The sequence below is a fragment of the Elgaria multicarinata genome, chromosome 3 (genome assembly GCF_023053635.1).
Source record: "Elgaria multicarinata webbii isolate HBS135686 ecotype San Diego chromosome 3, rElgMul1.1.pri, whole genome shotgun sequence".
NCBI lineage: Eukaryota > Metazoa > Chordata > Lepidosauria > Squamata > Anguidae > Elgaria > Elgaria multicarinata.
The window spans coordinates 462079-477385 of record NC_086173.1 but is presented as its reverse complement, the minus strand read 5'-3'; the positions used below and the strand labels follow the sequence as shown (position 1 = coordinate 477385).

Genomic DNA, 15307 nt, shown 5'->3' with positions numbered 1-15307 from the left:
CGGTTGGCAAAATTGCCTGTCTAGCAAAAATGCAGGGCAGTTGCAGCAGAAAATGTAATAAATAAATAAATGAACCACCCAGAGAGCTTCGGCTATTGGGCGGTGTTAAAATGCAATAAATAAATAAATAAACAAACAAGCAGAGGTGCCTTCTGTGCTCCAGCCACCCTGCATTAGGATACTCGCCGCAATCAAAACAGAATTGTGCCTAATTCTGCTCATACGTTATTTCTGTTGGAAAACTGAATGAATTTATTAGGCCAGTTCTGGCTCTAAATGAACTTACATCTAGGAGGAATTCAACCAAAACATCTGCTGCCATTTCCCCATCAAACTCAATTATATGGTCCTCCTTAAAGACATAGAGGCTTCCTTCTTCGTCCAATCCTAGGGAAAAAGCATAAAAATAGGTGAATATACTGTGATACAGAACGATCTTGCTATCCAGGATACAGTGATATACCTTATCTTACAAAGAACACTGGGAAAATATACCACAAAATTGTTTGGAGACCAGCTTTACATGTTGCTTTCCTGTGAAAGATATGAAACCTGAACCTTCCTGTGAAAGATGAGTCCAATCACACTTTTAGATAGGGTGACCCTATGAAAAGGAGGACAGGGCTCCTGTATCTTTAACAGTTTCATAGAAAAGGAAATTTCAGCAGATGTCATTTGTATATATGGAGAACCTGGTGAAATTTCCTCTTCATCACAATATTTAAAGCTGCAGGTGCCCTGCCCCCTTTTAAATCTCGTCACTCTAGTATAGCTCCTGCAGCTTTAACTTGTGATGAAGAGTTGTGTTAAGGGAGTTGCCACCCTTCATCCAAACCAGAATTCCACAGCTCCTGAGACATCTCCATGTAACTCCAGAATAATCCTTTTAAACTAGCACAGAAATGCAAGAGGTTTCGGTTTGTACCAGTTCAGCCATATCATTATTGTCAAGCCCAGGTTTGTCAGTGCTGATATAATTGAAAATGTTGTATCAAAAAATGTGCAATAGATACACTTGAGGTCAGATGGCTGCTCTAGGACATCTTGTCTGATTAGGGCACTGTAAGTAAAGTATGGATGCTGATGATATTACATAAAAATGCAGCACAACATTCCTTGTTCTATGAATAGTCATTTGGCTTGGCTCACCACAATTGTGACAGTAGAATCACTCTTGTGAATTCACTCAACACCGGCCATAGCTAGATGGGGCGATATCCCAGGGCGATCCCCGGGATCTTCCCTGTGCATTCACAGGGGATCCCGGGATCAGGGAGGGATGATCCCTCCTTTGCCCCGGGATCTCGCCCTCACCTTTGAGCCCACTTTTTTCTTGGGCTAATCCCGAGCCCGTGGAACGTGTGTGTGGGCGTCGCAGTTTGTCCTGGCTCCTCACAGTTACTCGAGAGGAGTCGGGACCTGCCACATGGTGCAGAGCTCCTCAGGAGCTCTGTGCCCATTGGGGGTGGGGTGGGGGGAGCGGGGGAAATGCAAAAAATAAAAAATGACTTACCTTTTGCACTCTGCCCCTTTAAGAAAAAAAAACCCCAAAATGGCGCCCGCAATGTCCTCTCCCTCTGAGGTCGTCTCACGCTGCGTGTAAAAGAGGGGGAGATCTCGCAATAAAAAGATTGCGAGATCCTCACCCCTCTGTTGTCCTAGACCCAGTAGGTGTAGCTGAGCCCACCTTAGGGATCACACTTACCTAGCTTTTTGGCAAGCTTTGCATCTTTCTTGGAGTCCACTAATCCAAAGCCAATGCCTTTTTCCTCTAGGACCTGTGCAGCAAGCTGAAGAGAAATCCAGACAGGGTTGTAAGTCCAGACTTAGTCCCTTTAATTGTCCAGTATCTTACAGAAAATAATGGATGCATCAGAAAGATTAGGGTGGCCACTTACAAATCACCCCAAAAGTGGAAATGCAGCATCAAAAAAAGGACAAAAGATGGCACATTTGTATGTGCTAACACACACACACACACACACACACAGGTGCACATTTAGAAATCATTGTCATTTAAGTGGAAATACAGCCCATCTCATCATAGCAGAGAACACTATGACCAGGTGATCTGTGTGCCTGCCATTTAGTTCTTACAGTTCTTTATCTTTATGCGGGAATTGGACAGAAAGGCCTTTCAAATAGAAGACTGTCCTCTGTAAAAGAGGACATAGGGCCAACCAAAGAAGAGTGCAACGATAAGCAATAATACCTTTAAATTTAGAGATACTGACCAGCTCCATCATAGAATCATAGAGTGGTAGAGTTGGAAGGGGCTTATAAGGCCATCCAGTCCAACCCCCTGCTCAATGCAGGAATCCACCCTAAAGCATCCCTGACAGATGGTTGTCCAGATGCCTCTTGAAGGCCTCTAATTGTGGGAGAACCCACAACCTCCCTAGGTCATTGGTTCCATTGTCGTACTGCTCTTACAGGCAGGATGTTTTTCCTCATGTCCAGCCAGAATCTGGCTTCCTGTAACTTGAGCCCATTAGTCTGTGTCCTGGGCCAGATCTACACAAGCAGGATATAACACTTTGAAAACATTTTGAAAATGGTATCTGGAGTGTGTCCTGGGCCCCAACAGTTGTCATTACTGCTATAAACCATTTTAAACCAGTAGTGTAGATCCTGCCCTGCTCTCTGGCATGATCGAGAAGCTGTCCTGTCCCTCCTCCGTGTGACAACAGGCTCTTTCCTTCCCTCAACTCTTGTAGCTGCAGCTCCATCATGCTTCAGGAGAGGGAGGGAGGGGAAGAAGGGCCATCTCCAGAGGGTCTGCTGGAAGAATAAATTCTCCCCTCCATGTTGGCTGTTATAAGACCTTTGTAACTAACTTTAAGATTACTTTTTCCTTCTGTGCCATACTTTAGGGTTGGATTCAACTCTCCCGTCACCTCCTTCCCTCTGAAGTGCTACATGTGCCATAAATCTGCTCCAGATGATCCCCCAACACACTAGAGCAGATTTGGAGGCTGTTGTTCCTCCTGCTGACAGAATGACACCATTGGATGCATCCCATAGATTGTAAATATGTCCGTCTAATTTATTATTGAACATTTGTAAGCTGCTCTGGATATCTTTTTAGATGAAGAGCAGGCTAAAAAAAGCTTTAAACAAACGCAATTTAAACCTAACCCTCCACAGCTGAGGAGCAGAGAGGGCCCAATCAAGCTCCCGATTGAGCTGTTAGCTCAAGGACTACTTCTCAACCTAGTGACACAGTCAGGAGCCGGCTTTCCCCTTCACCATTCCTAATTGGGAAAGGAGGGGCTGGGGAGGCCTAGGCCAGCACCAGCATCTCAGCAAGCAGTTCCTCAAGGTGCAGGCTGAGTTGGGGTCTGGCTTCTCCCATTCCTCATCTTCACAGATCAGGGAAGGCAAGGGGTAGACGAAGCCCTGAGCTGGCACCTCAAGGAGGCAAGGAGACAATCTACGTGAGCATTTTAGTGCAGAAGCAGAGCAGGCTGAGGTCCTTTGTAACACAAGACGCTGTTGCCAATCTGCACCCAACCAGCAGCTTCCCTCTTGAAAAGCCCCATTTTAGGAAGCCCTTTTACTCCGTTGTTTTTCTTAAAAGTGGCTCCAGAGTGGTTACGCTGCAGTGTGCTCCATCCCCCTGCATTAAATCCTGGACGTGCCTCTGTGACCTGCCAGTGATATGGTCAAGGAGTGCTGCCACCTCTCCCCCATTTCCTCTTCTTCCCTATTTGCTAGGCTGACCAACTGTCCAGTTTTGCCTAGAGAGGTCTGGAAAATGGGGGGCCAATTTAAAAATGTATTGGACTGCCCAGGAAAGTTGTGCCATCCATGTCCCTCCCGTGTGGCCATCCGGGCCTTTTCTTGGCTGACACCATTATGCTGGAAAGGAAGTCGCCCAGATTGCTGTGCAGGAGGGGCATGAAGGATGCGCTTCCAGAAACACAACTTCCAGCCCTTCCCATCACCCATCAGGGCTTCTTCTTGGCCTGTGCTATCATGCCAGCTAAGAGAAGGTCCTGATGGGCAATGGAAGGGGCTGGAGGCTGCATTTCTGGAAATGTGAAACATGGCCTCCCAGCCGCTCCCCGCACAGTGATCTGAGCCTTTTATCCCAGAAAGAATGCAGGAAACAGAACCCCGCCCCTTGATAAGGCAGCGAGGATTTTTTTAAAAAATGTAGAGTGCTGATAAAATGAATCCCACGGATTTCTTTGGGAATTACTGCCCTTTTATCTCTTGTTTCTCTTGCCTTTGGTGCTTTAGGTTTTCCTCTTTAATCTTTTTTGTAATATTGCACTTACTTGGGGATTCTATTTCTCTCTCTCTGTCTCTCTCATTTGAACATTGCCATTAAGCTTGCAGGCTTAGATAACCAAACTTAATGCTTGTGAAATCAGTGGTCTGCATATTTTTTTATCTAAGTTTCTATACCATGAAGAGTAAACATTTAATAAAATGGGAAGATAGAGGAACTGTACTTTTTATGTGGTAACTGTCGTCATATTATAAACTGGCAATTTGAAATGTCCATCAAATTCTGGACGAAGATTGGTGACAGTATTTCTGGAAAAAGGTAGTGAATAGTGTGATTTGGATATGTCTGTGGGTCATTATTAATCATTATTTTAATACATATAGCATACTCTTCCTACTGGATTGTTTACTAAATTGCATTAACAAATTTAATGTTATCAAATGTTATCCTTCAAAGATCTGATTCATTGTCAAAGGAAAGTATCATACTATTTTCATAGATGGATTTACTAGCTGTAAGTTGTGTTAATAGAGCAATCCTTCCAGGGTGAAGGGAGATGTGGGTGAAAGGACCCACTTAACCAGACCTCTGCTGGGCTCATACCAGCAGGGTGGAAGGGAGGGTGTTCTGCTCCCACCACAACCCTTGTACTGTCCCTTCTTTGCTTTTATGATTTCTCTCCTATCAGTTGCAATGGTGGTGGTGGGGAATTCCATATGCCAGTTTCACAACTCATGTACATTTTCCCCAAGACCAGTGGGTTTTGGGGAGAAAGAGAGGGCTATGGATCTTTGGACCCAAAGCTTCCCCCTGATCTGGCACACAAATGACCATGGAATGGTCATTTGCCTCTCCAACATCAGAGCTTTGATGGTCAAGAGCCAAGGCTGTTGATGTTTCCATGGCTGCAGTGAAGCGGGCTGCAAGATTGTATTTCCCCTTCCAAAGGTCAGACATCTCTTCCTTCTTTCAGAGAGTAGCATCCAAAATGCCCTATGGCTCTTGGGATGCCAAATGTTTCCTTGTTGCTGCTTTCCCCAAACTCCCTGTGGTTTTATGGTCTCTCTAAATGCAAAGTAATTTGTTTAGACATTACTGTAGTGCCTGCTAGGTAGTGGTACATAAATATTTTCATGACAACCCCTAGGAGCTTATGGAATAGCCATAAAAATTAATTCTCAGCATTCACTTGGAGGTTGACAGCTAACACCATAAGCTATTTTTCTGTCTCAGATCAGGTATAAATTGATCCATCCACTATAACTTATAAGAATATAAACATTATTTTTATTACTTTCTGATACTTCACAATGTCTCTCTGTCTGATATGTAATAAAACACAGAAGGCTCCTTTGTGAGATAAGAGTGCCTATGGATCATATAATTTGAAATTCGCAATATCTCAAAAGATACCCATACATTTTTCATCTTTTTATTTCCATCATGATCAAATGAGCTGTTAATATTACTAGCACGATGGTTGTTGTTGTTGTTTTTTAAATATGAATTATCTGTTCTAGCAACTCCCAGAAAATTCCATTGTTGTAGACTTTCCCCCCTAAACGTAATGATACCGCAGCGCTGAGGAGCCTCGGTTGGCCCCGACCAGCTGGTCCACTCAGTCTGGTGAGGAGAGCCGCCCGTCTCAGGCTGCCGGAGTGCTGCCAGAAGGGGCTGCCTCTCACCCATAGCGCACCACATGTTCGTGGGGCACCCAGTGCTAAATCATTTGTAATATGACTACTTTCTGGATGTTGGTGACAATGTATTTTGGTAGGCCTAATTTCTGAAGGTTTTCTGTAAAAAAATAATAATGTGATGCTGATGACTGATGTGACTAATGGAATAATTGTAACTTTTTCCTGCTGCCAGAGTTGTTTAATTTCCATAGCCAGTGGTGTATATGTTTCTCTTCTTTTTCTGCACCATTTTTGACATTAGGTATTGCTGTGTCAATGAGGAAGACGTGTTTTTCTTTTTTGTTTATCTCTGTTAGGTCTGGTCAATTGGAAAGTATTGACGTGTCCCAGAATCATTCTGTCCCAATATAGTGATTTGTTTGAGTGTGTCTGTATCTCTTAAGCTCTGAAGCCACCTCTCTGGAAAGCACCTACTGGTTGCATGATCCAGGAGGCCAGGTTCTGTGACTGCATAGTTGTCCTTGACAAGAGGGGCTTCCACTTGCTAGAGTCAGGTGAACAGCTGCAATCCTATATTCATTTATCTGGGAGTGAGCTTCATTGAAATCAATGGGACTTGTTTCTGTCATTTCTTTGTGCAATTTTGTTTGGGCCCGATTGCGATTTCTGTTTTTTGCACACTGAGGCAGTGTAAATTCAGGAGACAGTTGGATAAAAGGAGGGAAAGATAGTTGTATAGCATTGTGATAAATGGGCATTTGTTCTGGCCATGGTCTTATTTACATGGCTAATGAACCAGACATATAATGACACATTTTTAGATTAGTTTCTCACTGATAAACCAGAAGTTGAAATGAGCTAGGAGGTGCTAATGAGAAGTGACTACAACAAGCCTTTAGTCCATTTTGTTCCATGGCTAATGTTTGCAGGGTAAAGTATTTTATACTCTTTCTGAATGCTAGTTTGCTAGTTTGTTGTACTAGATTTTTCTGCACTTGTCAACTGCTTCATTTATTCAGTGGTAGGAAAGGTCATCCAGTGAAGGATTTGCAGTCAGAAAAGGTATTTGAGGGAAGGAGTGACGGTATCACACAGAGTTTAGCAAAAGCTTCAACGTGCACAAAAGCTACAAAAGCTGGAGTGAGTGAAGTCAATTTCAGATACATCGAATGTCTCATTTGTTCTTTATTTCAGTGTTTTTAAGATTAAGATGTTATGTAGAACAGGTTTGTCTGAATGGTGTGCTATAAAATCAGACATGTAACCAAGGCCATGTTGGGGTGGCACGCCCCCTTGGGGGCTGGACATATTGGTGGGGGTGGCCCTTGGGAGCGGACATATTGTCCTCCTTTTTGATTTCCAAAATATGGTCAGCCTTCTGTTTGCAGTAGGACTGCTTTCCCAATAAGTAGCCTCCTTTTCCCATTCATAATAGCAGTAGCGCTATTTCATTCCTAATAGCAGAGTAACTGGTTTATATCTATTGCACATAAAGAATATGTGGGAATATGTGGACTGTGGGAATGCTGTGGACATCCTATATCTTGACTTCAGCAAAGCTTTTGACAAAGTACCACATGACATTCTGATTAACAAACTAGCTAAAAGTGGGCTAGATGGAACAACTATTAGGTGGATTCACAGTTGGCTACAGAATCGGACTCAAAGAGTACTTATCAATGGAACCTTCTCAAACTGGGGAGAGGCAACGAGTGGGGTACCGCAGGGCTCAGTCCTGGGCCCAGTGCTCTTCAACATTTTTATTAATGATTTGGATGAGGAGGTGCAGGGAATGCTTATCAAATTTGCAGATGACACAAAATTGGGTGGGATAGCTAATACTCTGGAAGACAGAAACAAACTTCAAAGTGATCTTGATAGGCTGGAGTGCTGGGCTGAAAACAACAGGATGAAATTTAATAGGGATAAATGCCAAGTTCTACATTTAGGCCTCGTGTGGCGCAGAGCAGTAAAGCAGTTTCTGCAGCTGAAACTCTCCCCACGGCCTGAGTTCGATCCCAGAGGAAGCTGGTTTCAGGCAGCCGGCTCGGGTTGACTCAGCCTTCCATCCTCCCGAGGTCGGTAAAATGAGTACCCAGCTAGCTGGGGGAAAGGTAATAACGGCCGGGGAAGGCAACGGCAAACCACCCGGCTATAAGGCCTGCCAAGAAAACGTCAGCAAAAGCTGGCGTCCCTCCAAGAGTCAGTAATGACTCAGTGCTTGCACAAGAGGTTCCTTTCCTTTCCTTCCTACATTTAGGAAATAGAAACCAAATGCACAGTTACAAGATGAGGGATATTTGACTCAGCAATACTACAAACGAGAAAGATCTTGGAATTGTTGTAGATTGCAAGCTGAATATGAGCCAACAGTGCGATATGGCTGCAAGAAAGGGAAGTGCTAGTTTGGGCTGCATTAATAGAAGTATAGCTTCCAAATCACGGGAAGTCCTGGTTCCTCTCTATTCAGCCCTGGTTAGGCCTCATCTAGAGTATTGCGTCCAGTTCTGGGCTCCACAATTCAAGAAGGATGCAGACAAGCTGGAGCGTGTTCAGAGGAGGGCAACCAGGATGATCAGGGGTCTGGAAACAAAGCCCTATGAAGAGAGACTGAAAGAACTGGGCATGTTTAGCCTGGAGAAGAGAAGATTGAGGGGAGACATGATAGCACTCTTCAAGTACTTAAAAGGTTGTCACACAGAGGAGGGCCAGGATCTCTTCTCTATCCTCCCAGAGTGCAGGACACAGAATAATGGGCTCAAGTTAAAGGAAACCAGATTCCAGCTGGACATCAGGAAAAACTTCCTGACTGTTAGAGCAGTACGACAATGGAATCAGTTACCTAGGGAGGTTGTGGGCTCTCCCACACTAGAGGCATTCAAGAGGCAGCTGGACAAGCATCTGTCAGGGATGCTTTAAGGTGGATTCCTGCATTGAGCAGGGGGTTGGACTCGATGGCCTTGTAGGCCCCTTCCAATTCTGCTATTCTATGATTCTATGAATACACAGAACAGAAGGACAAAAGGCAGCCAGTAGCAAGAACCTGCAGCTATGGTATTTCGCAGTCACATTACTGCAATACACCTACAACTTCGCAGTCATGTGACACACCTACAACTAAGGAATACACAAAGGGGAAGGAGATAGGGCAGCAAGCTATGACATTTCACAGTTGCGATGCATCTGCAACATCACAGTTGTGCAATTCACTTAAAACACACGAAGGGGAAGAAGAAAGGGTGGCCAGTACAGCAAGGGAGCTTGAACAGGGCTGGGAACAAGCCTCCCCAGTCATGGAATTAGGATGGGTTGCACCTTCAGAGTAAAGCAGCAGTTTGCTTTTCCATTCACAGTTAGAGCTCTGGATTCATTTATGTCTCCCCTTTGGAATAGTCTCCTTTGTGTGTAATTTTCTTGCGTGTTTGTTGGGAGGAGGAGCAGGAGGCTCCCTTCCTTGCTTCCAGTTGGGGAAGTGGAGGTAGCAGCAGCAGTAACTGCTCTGGAGTGCTTAGCAGAGGGAGGCAATTCCAGCCCTTTCCCTCTGTGCAGGACCTAGGCACACCCTGTCTGCCCACCCTTCAATCTGTCTTCAATATTATGGGTTTACAGTTGGTGGATGCGAAAGGGAGAAGGTGAGAAGGTAAACTACCTGACATCACTTATCTCTTCCATTAAACGTCTCTGAACATATGGAGCAGGGAGAGGGGCAAGGGTTAAGACTCTTTCATTGCTCGAACAGCATCTATGGGGTTGATCACATTCTCACTTCTACTAGCAGGACTCCTTCCATCCAACCACAAAGTAAGGTAGATTAAAGTGCAGTTTGACCTGTGAAAAGTGGGTTTTAAGGTAGTGTTTTCTAGGGCTGTGCACTCTTTGAACCTCGGATATTTGAATCCGAGGTTTTGGGGCCATTTTGTGGCAGACCTGCCATTTTAGAATGGAATCCGCCATTTTATGAAGGGGCTCACCATTTTAGGACAGGATCCGCCATGTTCTGGTAAAGCCCTAGGCCCCAGTACAGCCCCCAGTCCCCAGCATGCAGTGCCAGGGAGGGTTGGACTTAACAGGGCCTAATAGCAAAGGGCAGATAAGTCTTTGCCATGTGTGATCGCCTATTCCTTGGCGGAATTGCTGGTTTTCCCGACACCATTGCCAGTGTCCTGTTTCGAGATCGCCAGTGTGCTCTCAAGACAGAGGGCCTCCAAGCTTCCTAGACTATCCTCTGATCTGTGCTGACCTTCCTTCTATTGCTAGACTGGTACTCTTAGGGTTGGTGACCTCACTTCCTACTTCTTCCATACTCCATCCTGATGATCGCGAGATCGTCGCCCTGGTCTACATGCAGCATGCAGCATCGCAGCCGCCATTTCAAATTTACTTTTTAAATGAAAATCTTGAGTATTTTTTAAAAAAACCTTGCCCTTCCCCCGCCCTGAGGAGCTCTGTTCCCCATGCCCGGCTCCTCGTGGTTACTCATGAGGAGCTGGGACAACCCGCAATGCTCGGCCACACATTCCGCGGTCTTGGGTTCAGCCAGGAACCACAGAAAAACTGGGCTAGAAGGGTAGGGCAAAATCCCGGGGAAATGGAGGGATCATCCCTCCCTGCTCCTGGGATGCCCTGTGCATCATGTGAACGCAGAGGGACGATCTTGGGCGATCCCCGGGATATTGCCCCATTTAGCTATGACATAGGTCTCCAGTGCTGACCTCACTTCCATCTTCTTCCTTGTTCATGCTCTTGCCTCTCAGAAAGGAGACATCTCTTTGGGTTTCCCTCCATCCTGAGTTGGGGATCCTTTTATCCAACATGTATTTCCTACAATAAAATGCAAGCTTTCTTATTCATTGACCCAGAGTCTCCAGTGTGATTTATTCAGAGTAAAGCATGCTCCTTCAGCCAGGATTTCACACAAGTCAGCCTCATCAGGTCAGTATCAAAAACATAGCTGACGCAAAGTGAATCCAATGAAGTGTGAGTGGCTTCGCACAATCATATACAACCAGAGACTAGACTGAGCCAATTCCCAGGCTGGCAGAGAACTACTCCCTCTGGGAATTCAGGATGGTGTCCCACCTAAAGTCAGGTAGATCCACTGGAAGAAGGAAGAGTCACCTGGGAAGAAAAGGATGAAAAGGCAAGAAATCTGATCATCTCAGCAGTGAGTGCCAGTCAAATTCCCTTTATTTGCCCCAGTATAACAGCAAAAGAAATGCGGGGTTGTCTAAGGCATGCCCATGAGAGAAGTGGATGGGCTCCATCATTTATTTGTACAAGCGCCTCTTCAACTTAAGAATGACAGAAGAGGATTCTTTTCAAAGTCACCTAAATATCTATCTAGAATTGATACAGAGCCTTAGCGAGGCAGGAGAGGAACTGAAGGAATCCCAAGAAGTAGCAATAAGATTGCTAGAACTTTTTATCTCTGTTTCAGAGCAACAAAAGAAAAGTTTAAATAAAACCATTTCTGCTGTTAAGGCTCAACTTCTAAAGCCATGGCAGGAAAAACCAGTGTTTCCAGTTGGAAATGCTAATGCCCTTCTCTGCTGACCTCACAGTCAGTGTCAAGAGATGCAAATCACAGTCGTCCAGGCAAGGCTGCTTCTTATGTGGCCATAAGAATCACTGGAAGAAAGACTGTCCCCCAAATAAAGGAAAAACCGAGAACAGAGGGAAAATAAATCATAAGAATGTGCAAGTGAGAATAATTTTATATCGATTCACAGGCATCTATGCATACAACCCGAGTAAGAATTTCTCAGACACTGGAGAAAAGTACAGGAAATGTATCATTGGCTGATGATAGGCAAATGGAAATAGCAGGGAGAGGGGATGGGAGGCCACTCTACAAAACTACAGGTGGGACTGAATAGAGAGCAATAAAAGATGTGGTTTATATTCCCAAAATAGAAAATGGATGACTTTCAGTCAGCAAGATGAATGATAAGGGTCTTGAAGACTCATTCAAGAGAGACTCGTGGATAGTAGCAAAGCAGGGAGAAGGTATATCGCACTGCTACTAAGAAAGATGGAATGTATGGAGTAAATAGTAGAAAAGAAAAAGCTAATGTGGTGAAAGGGTGTAATACTAAACAATATGTGGATCTGTGGCAGAGCAGACTTGGTCACAGAGACATTTCAGAACTATATGCCCTACAGAAAGAGAACTTGGCAAAAGGCATGAAGGTTGGGCCATGCAAGACAGAGTGCAGAGGCACATGTGCTGCATTAAGGCCAAAGGGCTTCCCGAGGCACAGTCAGAAGAAAACAAAAGAGCCCCTAGAACTAATTCTTCGTGACATTTGTGGACCAATGCCGAAGATTGATAGGGGGAAACAAATATCTTGTCACCTCCATTGATGACTATTCAAGATACACAGTGATGGACCTATTGAAGGAAAAAGAGAAATGCTTGGGAAAATCCAGTTCTATTGCAACTCACAAATTCCAGAGAAAACCACAGATACTGCATTCAGACAATGAAGGAGAATACACATCAAGTATCTATGTGAACAAGCAATAGAGCACCAGACCACTGTTCCTCACAACCCACCACAAAATGGTGTTGCAGAGATGGTGGGGTGTATGCTAGAAGATGCGCAGCTACCCAAAAGGTATTGGGGAGAAGTGCCTAATAAAGCTACTTACCTACAGAACCATCACTTACAAAGGTGTCAGGCAAGACACCATACGAACGAATGATGGCAATACCCAATACAAGCACTCCATTGATTTTCTCATCGGCATGATGATTTCAGATGTGATAATCTACTCCTAAAAAAACTAAGCAGAATGGATTTTTAGATTAAATTCAATGCAGCCCAATGGCCTTAATATCCATATAGAATATTCAACGTTTTGGGGTTAACCACCGGCTGTTTTCATTTAAGCTATCAGCCTGATATAAAATGTCCTTGAAGTTACTAACAGCCATCAGCTGTAAGGAAGAGTTCACCGTATCTGAGGCATTACCAGTTTGGCCAGGACTTCAATGTTTGGACTTTTCTATGCTCTATTGATACTATTATATTGGACAGCATACATCAATATATATACTTTTTCACAGTGATTCTCTATATCTGAGATCCTAGTGATGTAGGGCGGGATACAAATGTTTTAAATAAATAAATAATAAATAAATATATGGAGTGGAAGCATATTTCCTTCTTAACATCCATGGTGTTGAGTTAAAATACTTATACCAACTTGAATATTTCTTGTATAAATAATAATATGTAGCTTCTCTCTGGGGTGTTATCAATCTTTTATTTACTAGTGTTCATGTCTTTTCAGTTGTTATACGATATTTGCTGATGAAGCCATTAGTGAAACAGGGTGTGAAAATATACCAGATGCCTGTTCATAACACTGAAGAAATCTGTTTAACTTTGTCATAATTTCTTCATAAAACTGAAGATACAGCTTGTTGCTCTTTATCACTGTCTGATTAACTGTTTGTTTCAAATATCATTTATTCAGCTGTTTCAAACTTGGTAATAAAAATTGGATTTCTGTATTCTTACCATCACAGTGATTATATTGTGTGTGTGTGTGTGTGTGTGTGTGTGTGTGTGTGTGTATGTATAAAATTTAAGAATGGCATACCCTAGTTTGATATCTATTTATATGCATTAGTAGTTGTGTGCCTTTGGCATTATCTGTGTAATTTTATACCCAATATAGCTCATTTGAGAGTGTTCAGGTCAAAAATCTATACCCACAGAAGAGGTCCAAACTGGACAACACAACAAAAGTAGGATTATTGTTGGGATATTTCACAAAAAAAGAAGGAAAAAAAAGAACAGATGCAGAGAAAATGATGGTACACAGAGTCGTCTACTTCAACAAAGGAAGCAGTTCACAACAGCCAAAGGGGGCCCTTCCCAGTAGACTACATCAAAGAAGAAGAACCAGAAGTGCTAATCCAAAGCACAGAACACAGTGAAGATTACAGCAATATGCCAGAACTAGAAGGTGAGGAATCAGAGCCCAAAATCTAGATGAAATGGCAAAGCCAGAAGGGGCAGGAGAGCCCACACCAAGAAGCTCAACCCACCCAAATAAAGGCACACCAGCACTAAAACTGTCCTACCTAACAAGGGAGGATGAAATTCCTGAACCAACACTATGGGAAGAAATTGAAAACTTACCCAAAGAAGAAGTTGAGAAATGGAAGAAAGCAGCTAAGGAGGAGCTGGATGCTCCTCGCAAGAACAAAATTGGGGCTCATCTACACGAAGCAGGATATTGCACTATGAAAGCGGTATATAAAAGGCAGGAGCCACACCAAGCAGGGTATAGCGGTATGAAAGCAGTATATTGCATGTATCAATGGGCCCCAACAGTTGTCAGTGCACTTCAATACCACTTTAAAGCAGAAGTGTGGCTCCTGCCTTTTACATACCGCTTTTATAGTGGAATATCCTGCTTGGTGTAGAAGTGCCCTCTGATGCCAAGTTACCACTGGAAGAAAAACAGTAGGATGCAAGTGGATCTTGCAGAAAAAGTTTGACGCTGAAGGCAAAATCCAAAGATACAAATCAAGCTTAGTTACTAAAAGTATGGAGAAGACAACAAGGGCCTTGCTAGATCTACCTTTAAATCCGGGCGTGTAGAGGGGCCAGCCCGTGCTAGAAGTGCTGTGGACCATCCGCCATTTTTCCTGGCTACTCGGGCGTAAATGCGGTAGCTGGGAAAAGTGGCAGACCTGGCTACACGCTTGTGGTCCTGGGCTAAAAGTGGTGCCGGTTACCCCGGGCCCAGGGAGGGTTGACCACTGCCTGAGCCCGGGATATCCTGTGCGTCATCTAGCAAGGCCCCAACAAGACATTTACGCCAGTAGTCAAACATATTACAATCAGAAGACTTCTAAGTGTTGCCGCCAACAGAAAGCTCAAGGTGGAACAGCCAGATATAAAAACAGTCCATCTGCATGGGCGAAATAGAGAAAGATATCTACATGCAATCTACATTTTATATCTACATTTTATCCTGGTTGCGCTTTTTATATTGTATTTCATAATTGTGTTTTAACCTGTTGGGTGTTTTACTGTGGTTTTAATTTTTGTGAACCGCCCAGAGAGCTTCGGCTATTGGGCGGTATAAAAATGTAATAAATAAATAAATAAATAAATAAATGCAATAACCACCAGGGTTTGAGACAACCAGAAAGTAAATGCTAATATGCAAGTTGCAGAAAAGCATTTATGGACTGAAACAGGCAGCAAGAGCTTGGAACAAAACGCTGAACCAGATGCCCTAGGAGGAACAGGTTGAACGAGGCAAAGCAAACTCAGGCCTCTTCAGTAGATTCAATCACAACAGATGGACTTACAATCTGACCTATGTGGATAACCCGCTGCCAGCTTATGAGAGTCCAAATGACCAGAAAGAGCTAATGCACCATTTGGACAGAGAATTAGAAATG

The 15307-nt window shown here is 43.8% G+C and overlaps 1 protein-coding gene across 1 annotated transcript in view; it reads right to left on the bottom strand.

Annotated features, from left to right (window-relative positions):
• CASQ2 (calsequestrin 2) overlaps positions 1-15307 on the bottom strand; it is a 51637-nt gene that overhangs the window by 25504 nt on the left and 10826 nt on the right. Inside the window, exons 2-3 of the mRNA XM_063118992.1 lie at positions 1706-1790; positions 287-387 (exon numbers count right to left, since the gene is read on the bottom strand). Coding sequence (XP_062975062.1) covers positions 287-387; positions 1706-1790 — 186 coding nt within the window. The remainder of the gene's footprint in view (positions 1-286; positions 388-1705; positions 1791-15307) is intronic.